The sequence below is a fragment of the Sorex araneus genome, chromosome X (assembly GCF_027595985.1).
Source record: "Sorex araneus isolate mSorAra2 chromosome X, mSorAra2.pri, whole genome shotgun sequence".
In the NCBI taxonomy this organism is placed as follows: Eukaryota; Metazoa; Chordata; class Mammalia; order Eulipotyphla; family Soricidae; genus Sorex; species Sorex araneus.
The window spans coordinates 173,099,899-173,118,072 of record NC_073313.1 but is presented as its reverse complement, the minus strand read 5'-3'; the positions used below and the strand labels follow the sequence as shown (position 1 = coordinate 173,118,072).

The window sequence follows — 18,174 nt, the reverse complement described above, 5'->3', positions numbered from 1 at the left end:
GCCCATACGCATATACATGCCCCCATCACACATGCATGTGTGTGCCCACACATGTACACACATGTGCTGCCACCCATAAATATATATGTGCCCACACCTATACACATGTATGTGCCTATGCATGTTCACATGAGCCCACACATGTACACACATGCTCACATGTGCATACACATATTCCTGTGCAATTCACATGTATAGCCACAGACACAGCATCCCTGGAGCCCAGCTCTCTCTGTTCATGGTTGTGTGTTTCTCCCTCATTCTGTTCCGAGGGCTGCCTGGATCCCAGAGGCCTGATGTCACCATCTCTTCAACCCACCCCTGTGGGATAAGACTGGAGCCATTTCCATGTTTTCCTCGTTAGGACACGCTTCCCTGCTTCAATGACCATTGGGGCAGGGGTGCCTGGAGGAGGGGGCATGCTGGGGCAGCAAGGCTGCCCTTTCATGTCTGCGTCTCCCGGGAGCTGGGGATGGAGACCTCAGGGATTCTCCAACGAAGGGCCTTTTTCTTCCCCTTCAGGTACAAGGTGAACTGCCAGAGCTCCGAGCTGGCCAAGGACATCCTGGTACCGTCGTACGACCCCAAGAACAAGCACTGTGTGTTTCAAGGAGACCTCCTGCTGTTCAGCTGTGCGGGCGCCCACCCCACACACCAGAGGATCTGCCCGTGTAGGGACTTCCTCAAAGGCCAGGTGGCCCTGTGCAAGGACTGTCTATAGCGGCACCCACTCGGCTGCCAACACTCCGCCCAGGACAGAGGCTCCAGCCCCTCAGGCCAGAGCCAGGGGCTCCGAGTCATCCAGGGACTCTCCCTAGAGCCTGAACTTCTTGGTGGCAGGTGATGTCGCTCCTTCTGTGTCGGAGTCTCTGCTGCGTCAGCTCGGGGGTCTGACTTTTTCCCCTGGCACAACTCCAATTTTACGTTCCCAGGAGCCACGATGGAGGAGACTCTTGGGGCAGCTGCTCCGGGGGTAAGAAAAGAGCCTTGAGATTTATTTCCATACGAAACACGCCCAGAAGAATTGAGTTGATCGGCAAGAACTGTGTATGGGAACATTCCTAGACCCATTAACTTATTTATTTGGGAGGGAGGGAGGGAAAGCAGGGGAGGGCACAGGGGTCAGCCACATCATCCCGTTTCACCTCTACTCTGACATTCCCTTCTGCTCTGATGGGTGCCAAGGGGGTAATGACAGTCTGGAGGATGACCAGGGGGACCTGGCTCCTCGCAGTCCCCTTTCCACCATGCCCCCTGCACCCCGGTGCATACCTGGGCCCTAATTTCTGCTTAGGACCCCTTAGGAAGAAATGGAAGGCTGGAAAGAGCCCTCCCTCACTGACATGTGGAGACCAAGTTTCCCCACAGACGGGGGCGGGGTAGGTGGTGGTCTCATTCCCTTCTAGCCAGTGAGAGGGTGGCCTCAAGCTGGGATTTGGATGGGGTGAAGCTGGACCTTGACAAACCTATGCTGGCACCAAAGTGGGGCTACAGACAAGAGGGCACAGGCTGAGCACCCCCGGTGTCCGTTTGGTGAATGCTGTGTGGACCGAGGGAGCAGGGGCAGGGGAGGAGGGTACCCTGCTATCCTGGTCGCTGGCGGGGTGTGGGTGCAGCTCGCACAGGGTGGTTGTCTGATGCCCACAAACACTCCAGGAACAAATATTCTAAAGGGAAGAGCTGGTTGGCAGGTCGGAGGCGCCTCCAGCCTCTGGCGTCCAGGTGCCTGGATGCACCGCATGAGCCCCTCAGCTCCTCCACACAAGCAAGGCGGCGTGTGGTGTGTCCATGTGTCTGTGAGTCTGGAGTACTCACAGCCTCCCCCGGCTGGTCGCCCTGAGCCCTCTTCCCTTCATGACGTGCCCAGCTCTAGGGCCGCGGACACCCCCGGTGCTTCCCCGCTAAGGTCAAGAGCGGGCCCCAGGGATGTAAGGTTGGAGGAGGAGTGAATTCTGCTGTGCGAGGCCCACGGGAATGTGGAGGGGTTGGCTCTGCCCACTGCTTCTTTCTTCTTCACTGGGCGGAAGTGCCATCAAGGCTGCACCAGCCTTTGCTCTTCAATGCCCCCTGTGCTGATGCGAGCTGTACCTCTGGTCCTAGAGAGTGGAGGGGTCAAGCTTGGCAGCCAGGGCCACCTCGCACCTTAGGTGCCCGGGAGTCACTCCCAGACTGGCCAAGCAGTCTGCCCAGCGCAGCAACAAGTGCCAATCCCAAGGGTGCCAGTGTGAGAGAGAGGACGTGTGCACGTTCGGCGAGGGCGGCTTCTGGTGGGGGAGGACCTGCCTTCCCTGAGGAACTGCTTCCCCTCCCCGGGCTGCAGCCCCGCAGCCAGGCCTGCCACACCTGGGCTGGTGCCACCCTCTCCTGGGCTCTTCTGGCAACTGCCAGAGCTGATGAAAGCAGCGGGAGGCAGAGAGCCAGACCCGAGTCCTCTGACAGGGCCTGGGAGCCCGTGTAGCAGAGCTGTTGAACAAGCACAGAAACTCAGAAGCCAAGGAAGCCGCTGGAATGGTCGGCTGGCTGCCCCGAGCTCAGGGCCTCTGCGCCTTCTCATCCACTTCATGTTGGGGGCCACAGGGCCAGCAGCCCCCTCGCCCCGAGCATTTGTTATCCCACCCCCCACCCCTACTGCTTCCCCCAGTCCAGTATTGGTGGGAAGAGAGCGTACTCCCGATAGGCTGCAAACCAGCCCACACTCCAGTTGCTAGGGGCATTCTTTAGAGGGGCAGACACGTGTAAAGCTGCAAGGCACCCCAGAATCTTGGTTGCAGAGGAAATTGGGGAGGGTGCCCCTGTGTCTGATGCCCAGGGAAAGGCACCTGGGTGGGGGGTAGGGGGTTCTAGCGCTGATCTCAAGAACCCAAAACCTTTTTGATCATCATTCCACAAGAGGGCAGTGAGCAGTGTCTTTCCGTGCAGTGAGTGGTAGCCAATCTGGCATGGGCTTTTACTTTTGTCCTTTTCCTGACTGAAATCTGAATTCCCCCACCTCTCCGTAGCGATCCTAAGTCCTTTTCACACTTGAGAGAAAAAAAGAGTTAACTTATTAAAAGAGAAAATAAGACATGAACACTTTCAGGAGTAAAAACCTGTTTTACCCCTGGGAGGGGGGAACATACATCCTTTAATGCCAGTAAACACCTCATGGGGTTGTGTATGGACTTTGATTTGCACATGTACAAATGGAGCCGCTTTTTTGCATATTTGCTTAGATTGGGTTTGGGGTTTTTATTTTGTTTTGTCACTGCTTCTAGTTTGCTGTGTGTGTGTGTTTGCTCTATGTTTGGAAATACTAAGAGTCCATTCTTTGGTATTTATTTTTCTCTGATGTGCCTTTCCCTTTTCTTTGGGGTTGATTTTTGGGGTGTGAGTGCTGTTGAAAGAGGACAGACTCAAGCTGGAAGACAGAACTGACCCATTGTCACTGCAGACACTCAGGCTGTGTGTCAGCCACACCAGGCACCCAAGGCCACAGCACACAAGCACAGACACCTCCTCCATGCACACACCGCCAAGCCCCGAGGACCCCAGGAGAAAGGCGTTGCCTTCCTCCGGAACCACCCACACCCTTGTCAGCTGCTCACCCAGGCCTCTGAGTCTGTCTGGGACTGTGCCATTGTGTCACCACCCAGGCCCTCGGTGCCATGTGGCTGGGACCTCTCGGGTTGCACTGAAGGGCATCGGGCCCCCAAAAGGCACATTAGAAGCATTGGCCAATGAACACTTGACCTGGTTAGCATCGTGAAGGGGAGATTGCGCAGCCCCCCTCCCCCTTTTTTGTCTGCTTAGCTAAGAGTTTAAGAAAGGCCAATACTTAGCTTCCCCTTTGGAGGCAGAGCCCAGGGCACCTCTCTGGCAGTGCAAGCATGACGGTGCCACGGTGGACTGGACATGCGCAGTCTGTGCTTTAGTTTGTTCTGCCCCATTCTCCTAGGTTGACCTAGTTGGTGCCGGTAACTGAGACATTACTGCCCTCCTGTATGACCTAAAGTTCTCAATTTTTTTAAAAAAAAGCCTATTTTGTTAACGACAGGCTCAGGCATGTGCATTATTCTCCTAAGCCTGGACTGTTGTATTTATTTTTAAATAGTTTAATCCATATTGGCTTCCTTCAAATCCCTTTCACTTCTATGCGAGGTTGCAGAGCATCTTCAAGTAGAACAATGGATGGGCATAAAAAAAAATAGAGTACTGTTTACTGAGAAACCTGGGAATGTGCCTAAAGCTGAGGCTCAATTCCTTTTGCTTTCGTTGGCTTCAACTAAAAGTGGACAGCCAAGGTGTTAGAGCAAATGGCCAAATTAGCTGTAGAATCCTGGGTACAGGCAACACTGCCCTGGCTCTTGTTCTTAGCACTTGGGGGGTCTTAGTGAGGATTCAGTGTTAAGCAAAGTCTGGCCCACAGTAAGCCCTAGTAAATGTTAAATATTGTTATTAGCATTTCACAATTTTTGAGAAATGAGCAGCTGCACTCACTCCCTGTTGGTTCACAAGCAACTTCCACATAAAAATATATTGCAAGCAGACAAAATGTTGTAGGAATGACTGAGGTAGGATATTCAAGTCTGAAGCCCAACTTGCTCTTTGAAACCGTATCTCTCAATGCACTGATTGGTTTGAAAGGTATGCCTGACTTCAGCCCCAGGTGAAACCCAGACGGTAAGAATTTGTCAACTTGAATGAAATGGGTGGCCTGTGGCCAAGTACTGCACCTCGCCCCACTAATATCGGTTAGGAATAAGCAGCGTTTCAAGGTTTTTCTTGATACACTTTGGGCTATGAACTAAGTTCTGACTTACTATACCTGTTCAAATGAAACTTAGCTGTATTCCTCTTAAAAAATAATAGAGACTTTTTCTGTTTGGGTTTTTGTTATTTAAAAAGAAAGGGATGGCTCACTGGACTTACTGACTCCCCCATGCTGTCCCCTGCTGGTCGGGGCGACCCTGACACTGCCCAGTCTGCAGGGGTCAGACTCCCGGGCTGGTGATCTGTCTACATGTTCCCCTCGGTCCTGGTCCCAGAGAAGCGCCAGCTCCCCTAGGCCAACCCAGAGTCTTACCGGGCATTTGCCTCTTAATTTCCTGTCAGAGCAAGTGTGCGCTCTCCTCCCCAGTCACGGCCTGGCTCTGGATGGACTGCAGCTGTGGACTATGGAGTATATAGTCCATTGCTAGTATCTGTGTCCTTCAAGTTCTCTTCCACTGAGATTCTCTTCCGCTGAAATCAGCAATTTTACCCTTCTCTGGACCTGAGAATTTAGTGGAATTTACCTTCTTCTAAGCATCTTTACTCTATCCCAGATTTTGTGGAGCCTTAAAATCCCCAACCCCTTCAGCTGGTGCCACATGGTGAAGGCTGGAATGCGCAGCCGTGTGTGGCCACAGGCAGGTCTGCGTCTCTGTCTGTGGAGGGAGGGCTGGTCGTGGCTCAGAGCTGGAGGTCCAGACGCCTCTGTGGGATTAGCACCGGCTGCCACCTCCGCCAAAGCCAAGATGGAGAGAACTTGGGAAGCATTTTGCTCGCCGTCCTGCCCCAGTATTAACAGGACCAGAGCAGAGCAATCGATGCCAAAGGAGATGGTGACTTCCTTTCTACTGTAGTTGCTGTCACAACCTTGATGTCTTTAAGCTAATGACCGTTTGCGTCTGTGTCTTCAAACAGCTTCTGGTAAAAACAAAATAAAATGTTTTCTACTGTTCACTTCTGGGGTTAAGTAGTGCAGGTTTCTGCAAATATGGTGTCGCTGTCCAAATGTACTGTACTGGCCTAGAAAGCACTGCTTTGTTTTCCACTGTTGTAGAGAAAACTAGGGAGAACTTTATTTTTCAATAAACCTTTCTTGTGTGACCAGTGGAAGTGATTTGGACGGGGAGGTGCTGGTTGGGTGTGGGAATGCATGCAGAATGAAGCTCAGCTGCTGTCCAGCTGTGTCCCCCAGTCCTGGGACCCACTGGCCACATTTCATCACTGGCAAACACCGCTGATGGGAAGGTGAGTTTAAGAAGCCCTCCCTGTGCCTGTATCTGGGGTGAAGGTTGTAACTGTGTGCTATGTCAGATCATTTAAAACCTTGGGAGGATGTGCTTGTCAGACAGCCCTGAAGATGCTATCTGGGAGGGCCTACTGGAACCTAAACCCCCTCCCAAAGAGCACTTCTTGACTGGGGGCACGGTCCATAGCATGTGGGTAGAGAGAATGTTCTGGAGGACTTGAAGGCTGGCCCTGGCCTGTAGGAGGTGCTGGAGCCCACCATTGGGCAGCCCTGTGACCAGTGGTTCTCCTGCCCCCTGTGGAGACCCTATGATCACTGTGGTGTATTTAGGGTTGGGGACACACAAATCTCAAAAATGGTACCATGAAAAACCTGAGTGCTTACTCCTGGTGGCTGCTTCTTGGTAATGTCCCCTCCCCGAGTTGCCACATGTATATTAAATACAATGAGAAACAGAGAAACAGAAGAGAGTCCCGCTGATATTACACTTCCAAGACCCTTTGCCCGGGTAGCTTGAGTGATCTGTAGAATGCTCAGATGCTGCTGGAGGATCCCACGGATGCTGAAAGCATCAGAGAGAACCAAGGTCAGTGACCTCCTTAGAGCCAACACCTTCCTGAAGTCAGCCTGAACGATTGGGGGGGGAGAGGGGAGTGGCCATCCCTTAATCCCTCCCATGGCACCTAATCCCTACTTGAGAGCAGCTGCTGAGTCTTCCCGCAGAGGCCTCAATGCCCATGGAGACAGCTTGGAGTCTCCCTTTACCCCCCAGCCCAAGTGACCACTTCCATGTCACTCTTCAGCAACATACACAGAAAACTTGCCCACCATGGCAGCAATCCTCAAAGAGAAGCTTAACATACCATACAAAACAGGTAAAGGTGTTTATTGGTCAGACACTTGCCAGGACAAGCCCACAGTGCCAGAGGTACGTTGCGTGTTGGGGGAACGTTTTATGGAGTCTATACCTACAACATGACAGAAATGGAAACATTCCTTACAGAGTGAGCCACCTCTAACAGACTGTAATGTACCATTACCACATAGTACAGCATATAGATATATGCATATATGAATAGATTATATAATTATTTATTACAAATAAAGTGTAGTTTCACATCTCTCAAAAATGGATCCTGTTTTATGTGTGTGTTCAGGTTCTTGGTGTACAAGAAAGGGCCGTGTGCTTAACTTCATTCATGCAAAGCTCCTACATAGATCACTAAGCACTTGAAAAATAGAATGGTCTCGTTTGGGACAAATCAGTTTAGATTTAGAATTAGTAAAACAGTATGAAACAAATGAAATACATTGGTAGAAATTAGGAGGTGATATATACTGATGATTCTGAGTATGGAAAGGGGGGGTCCCAGGGACACAAGGGTGACCTGCCATGGCGGTGGGTCTGGACAGTGTCCATCAGTCTCAGCCGAGAGTAGCAGAGAACAGTGCTCTCACTCACCCCGTGGGAATCCAGACTCTCCCAAAAACCAAGACATCACTTCCGTCAGGGGACAGGAAACGAGTCTTCCCTGCTGTTCACTGTTCTAATGTGTCTGATGGGAGTGAGGGGGGAGCCGTGCAGACCCACCTGCTGGGTACACCTCGTGCCCAGGAGCATAAACCGCCCCCCCCACAAAAATAAAACAAAAAGCTGAATGTTGAATTAAACATTGGCACCATCTGCCTGTGTGGGAGCCTCCTGCCATCCTGACGGGGTCCACGCGACGCCCAGCTGCTCACTCAAACATCTCGTAGTGGCGCGTCTGCCTCACCCTGGGCACCATGTCCATGAGGAGTCTGCAAAGAGGAAACAGGTCACCCAAATGCATTCCTAGGGCAGCTCTGGGGCCTGACAGGAGCACGTGCATCATCATTCCCATACTGTGAAGTTCCCCTGTGGGGAGTGTCTTTTGTTGGCTCAAAGACGACCACACAGTCCTCACCACCATCTACTTCCACAAAAGTAGACTAACCAGCTGTCACTCCCACTTTCCTCAGCCACTACTTGCAGTCTCTATGGAAGACAGAGACTCTTTCCACTCTCCCACTGCCTAGTCCGGCATTGCCCATAAAGGGGGGCACTCCGTGAGTGCCCTTTTATGCCCGGCTTCATGGTATACTTTTTGAGGCTCACCCGTGCTGTGAAACCAATGAGTACTCAATCCTCCTTCTGACTAAATGATGCTCTACCTCAGCGCCAGGCCATGTCATATGTATCCTTTCCTCAGCTGATTGGTATAAGGGACCCACAAGTCTATCATTTTACAGTGACTGCAATATTTTACACCCCCACCACAACATGAGGTTTCTATTTTTCATCCCATCCTCATGTGCCTTTTTTTCTTTTTTTAATAACCATCCTGGTGGAGACAGGAAGCATCTTAAGAGTTAGAAATGGGCCTCTCAAAGGTGCCAGCTCAGGCGGGGTTGTTGTCAGTCATGCCTTCAAGGCACTACCTGGGTAAGGATCAAGGACAAGGTGGGTGGTTCCTCAGTGACCCTTCTGTGCTGATAATTCCCTTTGGAAGGGGTGGCAGAGAAAAGTTTGGGTCACACTTAGGGGCTACTTCTGGCTCTGTGCTCAGGGGTTGCCCCAGTAGTGCTTGGGGACCATGTGAGGGCCATACCTTTCCACATTCAAGGAAGGCACCTAAACCCCTGCACTACTCTGCCCTAAGAAATCCTTTCAGAAAAACGTGAAAACAAAATCCTGAAACATGAGAATCCATCAGTCAGCTGCTCCCCACAGGACCTACAGTGGCCAGCAGAGCTTTCCCCCAGAAGAGCTAAACCCGGGCTCATCCAGAATATCATTACAACCCCAACGAGAAAGAAGACGTAGGGGGCATCTTCAGGGAGGGAGATGGCAGAGTGCTCTGACGTCTCTGCAGAAGCAGAAGAGGTCTCTTGGGACTAAAAGCCCAGGTTTGCTGCCCAAGTGAGAGCCCACCTCATTCGTGTGCTCGCTGCTGAACAGCCAAGCCCTGTGGGGACTTGGGCGGGTCACCAGGAGGAAAGGTGACCTGCAGGGAGGGAAAATGCTCTCTCCTGGCTGCAGGGGAGGGGAACTTACTTGACCCCGTAGGCGAATATGGTGAGGCCAATGAGCACGCCGATGCTTCCATCCAGGTACCAGACCGACGCATTATGCTTGAACACCTCCGCGCTCAGGAGAATGGAGAAGCCCATGACACCACCTACAAGGGAGTTAAACCCTGCAAAAAGAAGCCAAAGTTGGAGGCTGAAGCAACATTACTGCAGAAAGAGGACTTTGCCTTACAACGCAGCCCCCCAGGTTCAATCCCTGGCACCCAATATGGTCTCCCGAGACCCACCAGGAGACATCCCTGAGAACTGTTGAAAAACTAAAAAGAGCAAAGGGAAGGAGAGGGGAGAAGCTAAGCCCAGGGAAGAGGGTGGCAGCTTTCTCGGGGGCTGTGTTGCAGAGCATGTGCTGGCAGGAACACTGTTCTCCTGAGCGACAGCCACTACCACTGTGGCTATGTGGCTTGTCCAGACTCCAGTGGTCACCAGAGCCTCAGAGAGATACACCAGTCAGTGCCACTAGCAATCCAGTCTCCTGACAGGCACTATGCCCACGTGACACAGAGGCAAGTGGTCCTCTGGCTTTCTTTTTTGCTTTTTGGGTCACACCTGGCGATGCACAGGGGTTACTCCTGCCTCTGCACTCAGGAATTACTCCTGACGGTGCTCAGGGGACCACATGGGATGCTGGGAATCAAACCTGGGTTGGCCGCGTGTGAGGCAAATGCTGTTGCTCCAGCCCTGGTCCTGTCGCTTTTCCTTGCCCACTGGCCACCCAGCTCTCCTGGAGAGCAGTGAGCACTCTCTGGGAGAGTGCCCAACTTGGCACATAGGAGCCCATCAAACAGTGGGGACTCAAATCCATGGGTTATCCACTAGGGCAAGGATCAAGCTAGAATCTTCTTGCTCCCATGAAGTCAAATTATTCCACACATTTGCCAGTGAGAAAATGAGGTGAAGCAGTGAGGCCCAATAAAAGGACTGAGGCTGCAGGGCTGCCATTCTCCCTCCGGGACTCACAGTCTCCCCTTAGAGCCTCCTCAGCCACATGAAAATTTCTGCTCTCTGGAAAGAGAAGTGTCAAGTCCAGCACCGGCTTCATGGTCATGAAACGGCAACGACAACGTCACTGGAGCTCAGGAATGTGGGCCACCCTCTTCTTTCATCAGTGTCACACCATTTCATCCTCATACTTAGCCACCCCCATTTCACCATACTAGTGAGTCACACCCAAGGCCACACAGGTGGGTCTCAGAGCCACTCTGGGGGTATCACTGCGTGGACCTCACCTGCCGCAGTAGAATGGGGTGTGGGACCCAGAGAGAAGCTCCAGGCCCACACATGCCCTCCTTGGCCTGCAGGGTGGCTAGTCTCTTGCTCCCAGGATTACACGTGTGACACCCCAACTGGAACACAGGGATCAAACAACCAGAAGGCATTCCCTAAGGGCACAGAGGAGAGAGAGAGGGACAGATGTGATCTGAGCCAACCCCAGGAGCCCCTTCCTTCTCAGGGTCTCCACAGACCTTAACAGGGGGTAGGCTCCAAGGACAGGAACAAGATGGAGCTAGGGGCATCCGGACATCTCAGCACTGGCCGTGATGCTGACCAAGCAGCCCACCCACTCCAGCTGTCAGAGGTGCAGCCAGGAGCCCCTCGACGTTCCAACAGCAGTCCATCACCATCCACGTGTCACCTCCCACCTCCCCCAGCCAGCTGCTGCTCCAGGTTCCTCTGCTGAGGGCCAGGGCCACCTCCTCACACTGGCTCTCCACTGACTGGAAACTCTCTCTTCCCCCTGGTTCATGCTCACTGGGACCAGCCTTACCGTCTCCACTTCCAACTCCTCGAGCCCTTGTGCTAGCCCCAAGCTGGCTACACATCCGCACCTCCTGTTCCTTCTTGTCCCTCTGCCTCCCCGGGATGCCCCTCGGGGGTCCTGGCTGACTCCAGGCTGCCCGGGTTGACTGCTGTGCTGAGCTCGTACCTCCAAAAAACTCTTCCATTTCCTAGGACTGCAACCTACCAGTTTCCTCTTTCCCTCACGATTCCACTCAGCCTCCTTTTCTGTCCTCCCCCCCCACACACACCCCTGAGTGCCAGGCTCAGTCTTTAGCATACTCCTCTGCCAGCATCCAGCGGCCTCCATCCCCACCAGGCAAAGCTGCCGACCCTTCCCTTTAGGGACAGGTCACACTCGGTGCTGCTGCCTGGAGCAGCCAGATGGTGGTGCCCCACACTTCTGGGGTTTCTTTGCGGAAAAGACTTCTCAGGACTGGAGGCACTATGGGGGGTGGGTGCTTGCCTTGGGTGTGGTCAACCTAGCTGGGTCCTTGGCACTGCATATGGTCTTGTTCAACACAGAGAACAATGGGCACTGCATTGCCACCCCCTTAACTCCCCATAACCCCAGCCAGCTGCTGAGGCCAAATCCCTAGGGGCCACCCCTGCTTTTCTCACACCCTGAATCTCTGCAACCCGCAGAGTAATTCTTGCTGATACTCACCTCCAAACTCTGCCTCTCACCACCCCCCACCCCCACAAAGCCCCTGTGCTGAGTGCCTCTCGCTGGCTTCCACCCCTCCCTCACCCGCTCCCTTCCCTCATGACGCCAGAGGCTCCAACAGGACAGCAGTGCGAATGCTCTTGGGCCTCTTTGAGCTTGACTGGCTCTCAGGTGGCAAGCTTCACCTACCTCTCCTCATTCTCAGAGCTTCTGCCACCTGGCTGCTGTCGGAAACCACCCACCTGCTACCTCCACAGGGCCTGGCCTCCTCCTGGGCTCTCCCAAGGCTGCTCTGACCGCCTCCCCAGCCACCGCCACAATCTGTCTCCAGATGCCTCACTTCACAACACGCTGCTGCGTCCATCTTCCTTCTCACCGACACCGCTCTTCCCCGCGAGGAAGGCAAGCCCGGGCCAGGGCTGTCCCCTCTGTCTTGGCAGGGGTCCAGTCCGGGAACAGGCTGGTGCTTCCTGGGGCACCACCTGAGAGCTGCACTGCTGACCCGGTGAAGTAAGAGGAACAGCAGGATGGAGCATGGCCCTGCAGGGACAAGCTCCACCGCAGCAGGCTCAGTCTCCTTGCAGAGAGGGGTCACCCTCCACCCCCAGGACCTGGGGCCCCGCTCCTGCTGTGGGAGCTAAGGCTCCCTGGGGAGTGAGTGCCTGCTCCCTCCGGGGCTCTGGAAAATTCCAGCCCCACTGCGCCCAATAAAGGTGAGGTGCATGGGCACGGCAGACCCTGGCCACCCCACAAGCCCCCCCAAGAATGTTCTGAGGCAAAGGTTGCTGGGAGGCTGGTGCCAGGAGGACTGGTCCTCTGCCCCCAAGCAGAGCCTGCCCACACACGGTGGCACCTCCACTGGCACTGCCAGGGCCGCCTGGGGGCCTGGGGGGCATGTGGATTCAGGAGTGGGCGTGGTGACTTCAGCCACCATGAGCCCCACAGCAGCTCTCCCACTAACCCAGGAGGTAAGGGGCCACAGCCCAGAGCCCCAGGGCTTAGATCCCCTGGTTCCTTCATGCTCACTCAACTTGGACGTGAAGAAACAGCTCAGCATCCTTCCTGTCCCCCTTCTTCATGCTCCTCATACAGAAGACTCCTGAATCAGTGCTCTTCAACTCCAGCCATGAAAAGCTAAAAAGCTATGGCCCTGGTCCCTTGCTCCCTCCCTCCCTCCCTTCCTTCTTTTCTCCCTCCCTCCCTCCCTCCCTCCCTCCCTCCCTTCCTTCCTTCCTTCCTTCCTTCCTTCCTTCCTTCCTTCCTTCCTTCATTTCTTCCTTCCTTCCTTCATTTCTTCCTTCCTTCCTGCCTGCCTGCCTGCCTGCCTGGCGCTGCTCAGGACAAGGACCAAAACCAGGTCAGGCTGGTACAAGGGAAACACCTGACCTGCCCCAGGCCCTTTGTTTTTAACAGCACAAGTGCCCACCTGAAACCATCTGCTGCCACAGCTAGCAGCTTCATTCCGGCTGAGTCCATCCTAGCCCCTTGCAGGCAGAGCCACGAGCACGACCCCATTCCACCCGTGCTGGTCTCCGCACACCTCTCGGGGGTCCTGCTTGCGTGCCTCTTCGTGGCAGGCCCGCCCCAGCCCCCTCTTCCGAGTCCCCGGAGTCTGACCTCCCGGTGCAAAGCCGCGGCTGCCTCCTGCCCCTGGCCGGGCTCCCGGGTGCCCTGAGCGGGCCGGAGGAGACGGTCCTTTCAAGAAAGCCCCCGCGCGCCTTCCTCGGAGGCTGCAAGAGCAGCAGCGGCCCCGGGACTGCCCTGGCCTGGGCCGACAGTTTGCCCCTTGGGCATCCTCAAAGTCGGAGGGGACTTTTCCTCCCAGTGGCCCGAGGAAAGGGTCGCCGTCCTCCCTCCCTCTCTGCATCTTGGTCGAGCGCGCCCGGGCGCAGCCCGAGACGGCCGCTAGATGTCCTCTCCGCTCCATCAGGCTCCGGCCGGCCCGCCGTGCCCACGCACGCGCCCTCCGTGCCCCTGCCTCGCTCGGGACTGCAGCGCGCCCTCGCCTGGCTCCCGCGCACCTTCTAGAAGGCCCCGGGCTCCAGCTCACCTCCCACCCCCTTCTCATTAGGCCAGAGCCGCGCTCACCTCACCAGTCCAGTTCTCTCGTGGGAAGGGCCCACACCCAGACCCTGCCTTGTTCCATCAGCCCGTGACTCTCCTGCCCACCCACCAGGGCCCACCAATTCAAGTCACAAAGCTGTTAAAAAATGAAATGCTGTTATTAAGGAATGGGCACAATATGATGCTCAATGCTGGATGAAAGGCTCCACCAGTGCCGTCTAATTACTAGGTAAGCATCTATGTGATGAAGCACATTTATTTCGTGCAGAAAGTTCTGATTTGAAAAATGTCTCATGTGCTGAAATTGTTACATCATCTTGTTGCTTTAGTAAGAATTGCAAAGGAGTGAGGGAAGGGTGACTCCAGAGCCCTGGGTGTAGAGAAATGGTCCCCTACACCCTACAGCCCAGCACCAGCCTCTGGGTGAGGATTCCCCCGGGTTGCTCTCCATGATTTTTCTTTTCTTTTTTTTTTGGGGGGGGGGGGTGTCATACCCAGTGATGCACAGAGGTTAGTCCTGGCTCATGCACTCAGGAATTACTCCTGGCAGTGCTCGGGGGACCATATGGGATGCTGGGAATCGAACCCGGGTCAGCCGCGTGCAAGGCACTACCCACTGTGCTATCACTCCAGCCCCTCAAGCATGATTTTTTTCAGGGATGGAGGCCTTCCCAGGCCAGTGTTCAGGGAACCAGATGGTACTGGAATCAAATCCAGGGCTTCTGCATGCAAAGCATGTGCCCCAGCCTTTGAGCCGCTTCCCTGATCCCCATCTTCTTATCTGATTTATAGTTTTCACTTGCTGTACAAAATCATCTGTTCCCAGAGCCGGAGAGATAGTACAGCACATAAGGCACTTGCCTTTCACGTGGCAAATCCAGGTTCAGCCTCCAGCACAACATATGATCTCCTGAGCCCCACCAGGAGTGATTCCTGAGCACAGAGCCAGGAGTAAGTTCTGAGCATTGCCAGGTGTAGCCCCCAAACAAAACAAACCCATCTGACCCCAGGGCTGGGTGTAGCTGGGTGGGGAAACACGTGCCTCCCAGGTGTCTATGCTCTAGCACATTTTGCCTTAAATAATACAAAGCCAGCTTCAGCCTACTCCTAATGTTGATGAAATACCAAAACCACAAAACCACATTAGACAAGATTCACTGAGACTGACTGCACCAGGCGGAAAGCCTGCCACTTACCCCCTCGCTGCTGTCCCTTCCCCAGACAGCTTCCTGGCTGTAGATCACAACCCAGGGAACAGCACACCATGGCTCAGCCCAAACCAGTGCACATGCAGCTCCATTGCAGGAAGCCCACCCCCCTTCCCTACACGAGCAGCACTCAGTTTCCTTTGTAGAAACAAAGTGCTTAGCTTGTGTGTGCCTTAACCCCCCACATCATTAGGCTGCATTTCCGGGGACAGTCAAACAGCATGTGCTGCGATGTCAGGATGTCCCAAGGCAGTCAAGGCTCCCAGACTCTCCACAACCTCCCAACTCAAGGGAGGAACTGAGAGGAGATAATTACAGATTGTTTCCGAGCTCTGCTAATCAATCAATGAATGAGTAAAACCAGAATCCCAGATGATACCATTAGCAGGAGGTGGTAATTATTCCCGTCCATTCTGCCGGCATGCCCACCAGGATCAGAGCAGTTATCAGAGCAGTTAGAGAGGATGCACGGGGCCAGTGCGCTGCCCACTGTCCCTCTTTCTTCTCTTCCTGTGTCTCCTTCTCTCCCATCCCCCACGTACCACCCTCACCTCCATTTCTTCTTCTTCCTCCTCCTCCTCCTCGTGGCCAGTTTATCCCTGTTCCCTGCCACTTGACAAATAGTGCTGGGATGGCCTCAAACACCACTCCGTGTCTCCACCCCCTCTGCCCTGTTTAAGCCACCACTACTCCCAGTTCCCCGGAGTCCTTTCCCTTCCTCAGCGCATTCCTGCCTCCCCTCCACTCTTCTGCATGATCCCTGGCAGGGTCTATTTCATTATGTCACTATTGAGGGTGCAGGGAGCCATTTTTCCTGCAATGACTGGAGGCCAATCAGGGTCATACCCTGCAGCATGCAGGCAACGAACTCTCTACCTATTTGGATATTTAGTAAAACATCCCAAACTTTCATTTGTTCCAAAATGTCCTGCAAATCTGCCCTTGCCCATACAGGGGAACTCTCTCCACTAAACTCCTTCTGTACATGACCCCTCTTTCCTTATGGGGTCCCCTCTGCCAGAGGGACAGCCTTCCCAACTCACTAGCACCTGTCTGGGAAACATTTTCACCCTAACAACTCACTTCTCTTTGTAAACCCCCTTCCACAGAAATCATGCCTGCGTGTGTGGAAGCCACAAAGTCAGACATGGTTTCTCTTGGGAGGACACACAGGATCTTCTCTTCTACCATGTTAAAGGAAAGAACAGCACAGTAGGATCAGCAAGCAGAGAGCTAATACCTGGCAGCCCTGTGCTTAGCATGACAGCAGTCGAGTCTGGAGGGGCCCTGGCATAGAGGGAGCGAAGGAGGACATGGCCTCTGAGCTGTGGACAGGTCTGAGATATGTCCATACTCAGCCTTCAGCAGAGCGGGTGTCCTGAGTAATTCCTGGAAGAGAGAAAAATCCGCTCTGCGGGCCAGAGATAGGAGCTTACTCAGAGGACTGAGCACCTGATTCTCATGCTGGAGTGACAGTACAGTTGAGAGGGCGTTTGCCTTGCATGTGGCCTGCCAGGGTTTGATCCTGGCATCCCATATGGTGCCCCAAGCACTGCCATGAGTAATTCCTGAGTGCAGAGCCAGGATTAACCCCTGAGCATTGCTAGATGTTACCCAGAAAGCAAAAAAAAAAAAAAAAAAAAGGAAGAAGGAAGGAAGGAAGGAAGAAGGAAGGAAAGGAAGAAGGAAGGAAGGAAGAAGGAAGAAGAAGAGAAAGAAAGGAAAGAAAGAAAGGAAGGAAAGAAGAAAGAAAGAAAGAAAGAAAGAAAGAAAGAAAGAAAGAAAGGAAAGAAAGAAAGAAAGAAAGAAAGAAAGAAAGAAAGAAAGAAAGAAGGGAGGGAGGGAGGGGAGGGAGGGAGGGAGGAGGGAGGGAAGGAAGAAAGGAAGGAAGGAAGGAAGGAAGGAAGGAAGGAAGGAAGGAAGGAAGGAAGGAAGGAAGAAGGAAGAAAGAAAGAAAGAAAGAAAGAAAGAAAGAAAGAAAGAAAGAGAAAGAAAGAAAGAAAGAAAGAAAGAAAGAAAGAAAGAAAGGAAGGAAGGAAGGAAGGAAGGAAGGAAGGAAGGAAGGAAGGAAGGAAGGAAGGAAGGAAGGAAGGAAGGAGGGAGGAAGGAAGGAAGGAAGGAGGGAGGGGAAGAAGGAAGAGAAAGGAAGAAAGGAAGAGAGAAGAAAGAAAGAAAAAGAAAGAAAGAAAAAGAAGGAAGGAAGGAAGGAAGGAAGGAAGGAAGGAAGGAAGGAAGGAAGGAAGGAAGGAAGGAAGGAAGGAAGGAAGGAAGGAAGGAAAGAGAAAGAAGGAGAGAAGAGAAGAAATGTGCTGACCCATACACAGAATCTTTTCTGCATGGTTTAGGTTCTAAGTGTAGAGTGAGCATTGCCCTTGACCACCCAGTCCCCACCACCACCAGCCTGGCAGTCGCAAGTTGAACACCACAGTGAGAGTCTCCCAAGCGTGAGAGATGTGAGCGCGGAGAAGCACAGAGGGAACGTTGATCTAGGCCCCTTAAAGGCACTGATTTGGGGGGCTGAAGAAATCCCCAACCAGGAGGGCACTTGCCTTGCACACGGCTGACCCAGTTCAATCCCCATCACCCCATTTGATCCCCTCAGGAGTAAGCCCTGAGCACAGAAAGGTGTGACCCCAAAACAAAGCAAACAAAAAGGCTCTAACACTTTGGAACAAGGCACATGAAATCCAAGACTCTGGGGAGCCTCATGTGCTTCATGATTCAGAACTGCGGTCTTATAAGGTCAAGGGAGGCGATAAAGTAAGCAGAGCTGATTGACTTCCAGGGCTCAAGACATCTGCTCTGATGTGTGAGCCTTGACAATGACAGCAAGGGGAGAACAGTGAAGAATGGATCCCAAATTTTGAACTCTTCTGCAACAGAAGACACTGTTGAGGGGCTCAGGCCCCAGAGATGAGCCCAGTGGCCCTACTCACCATCCGTGATGAGTGCTCTGCTGTCAGAACCTTCCCGAGCATGAACTTCAGCACAGCGAGGACACTGCACAGGATCCCACTTAGAATGGAAACGCTGAACAGGAAATCATCCTAGAAAAAAGGGCCAGAGTTCAACTTCCTGCAGCTAGCAAACATTACCCGCAAACCACTTGCCTTCGGGATCAGCTTTGATCGTGGAGCAAACCGCCAGGTACACTGCCACAAGGTGGGGTATGCTACTCGTATTCTGTGTTCAGTTATCTGTGCTGCTGGGAATTAGAGAGTCGCCAAAACCAGATCATCCAGATTGATGTTTATTTAGAAAGCCACTAATTAGTCCTTTTCCTGTAGGAGATTCCCCTTCCCCCATCTGCCCAAATGGTTGGCAATCAGTGATCAATAACAGAGCTATCAGAA

The 18,174-nt window shown here is 53.3% G+C and overlaps 2 protein-coding genes across 4 annotated transcripts in view; one reads left to right on the top strand and one right to left on the bottom strand.

Annotated features, from left to right (window-relative positions):
• The window catches only part of MGAT5 (alpha-1,6-mannosylglycoprotein 6-beta-N-acetylglucosaminyltransferase), a 384,102-nt gene extending 378,252 nt beyond the window's left edge, over window positions 1-5,850 (top strand). For all 3 annotated transcript variants that reach the window (XM_055122917.1, XM_055122916.1, XM_004616498.2), the window contains one exon: window positions 523-5,850. In XM_055122917.1, the coding sequence (XP_054978892.1) occupies window positions 523-721 (199 nt within the window). In that variant the 3' untranslated portion in view covers window positions 722-5,850. The remainder of the gene's footprint in view (window positions 1-522) is intronic.
• A 1,005-nt stretch (window positions 5,851-6,855) lies between these two features.
• Window positions 6,856-18,174, bottom strand: part of TMEM163 (transmembrane protein 163) — a 245,271-nt gene continuing 233,952 nt past the window's right edge. Inside the window, 4 exon segments of the mRNA XM_004616529.2 lie at window positions 6,856-7,795; window positions 9,072-9,213; window positions 17,758-17,778; window positions 17,781-17,868. Coding sequence (XP_004616586.2) covers window positions 7,735-7,795; window positions 9,072-9,213; window positions 17,758-17,778; window positions 17,781-17,868 — 312 coding nt within the window. The 3' untranslated portion in view covers window positions 6,856-7,734.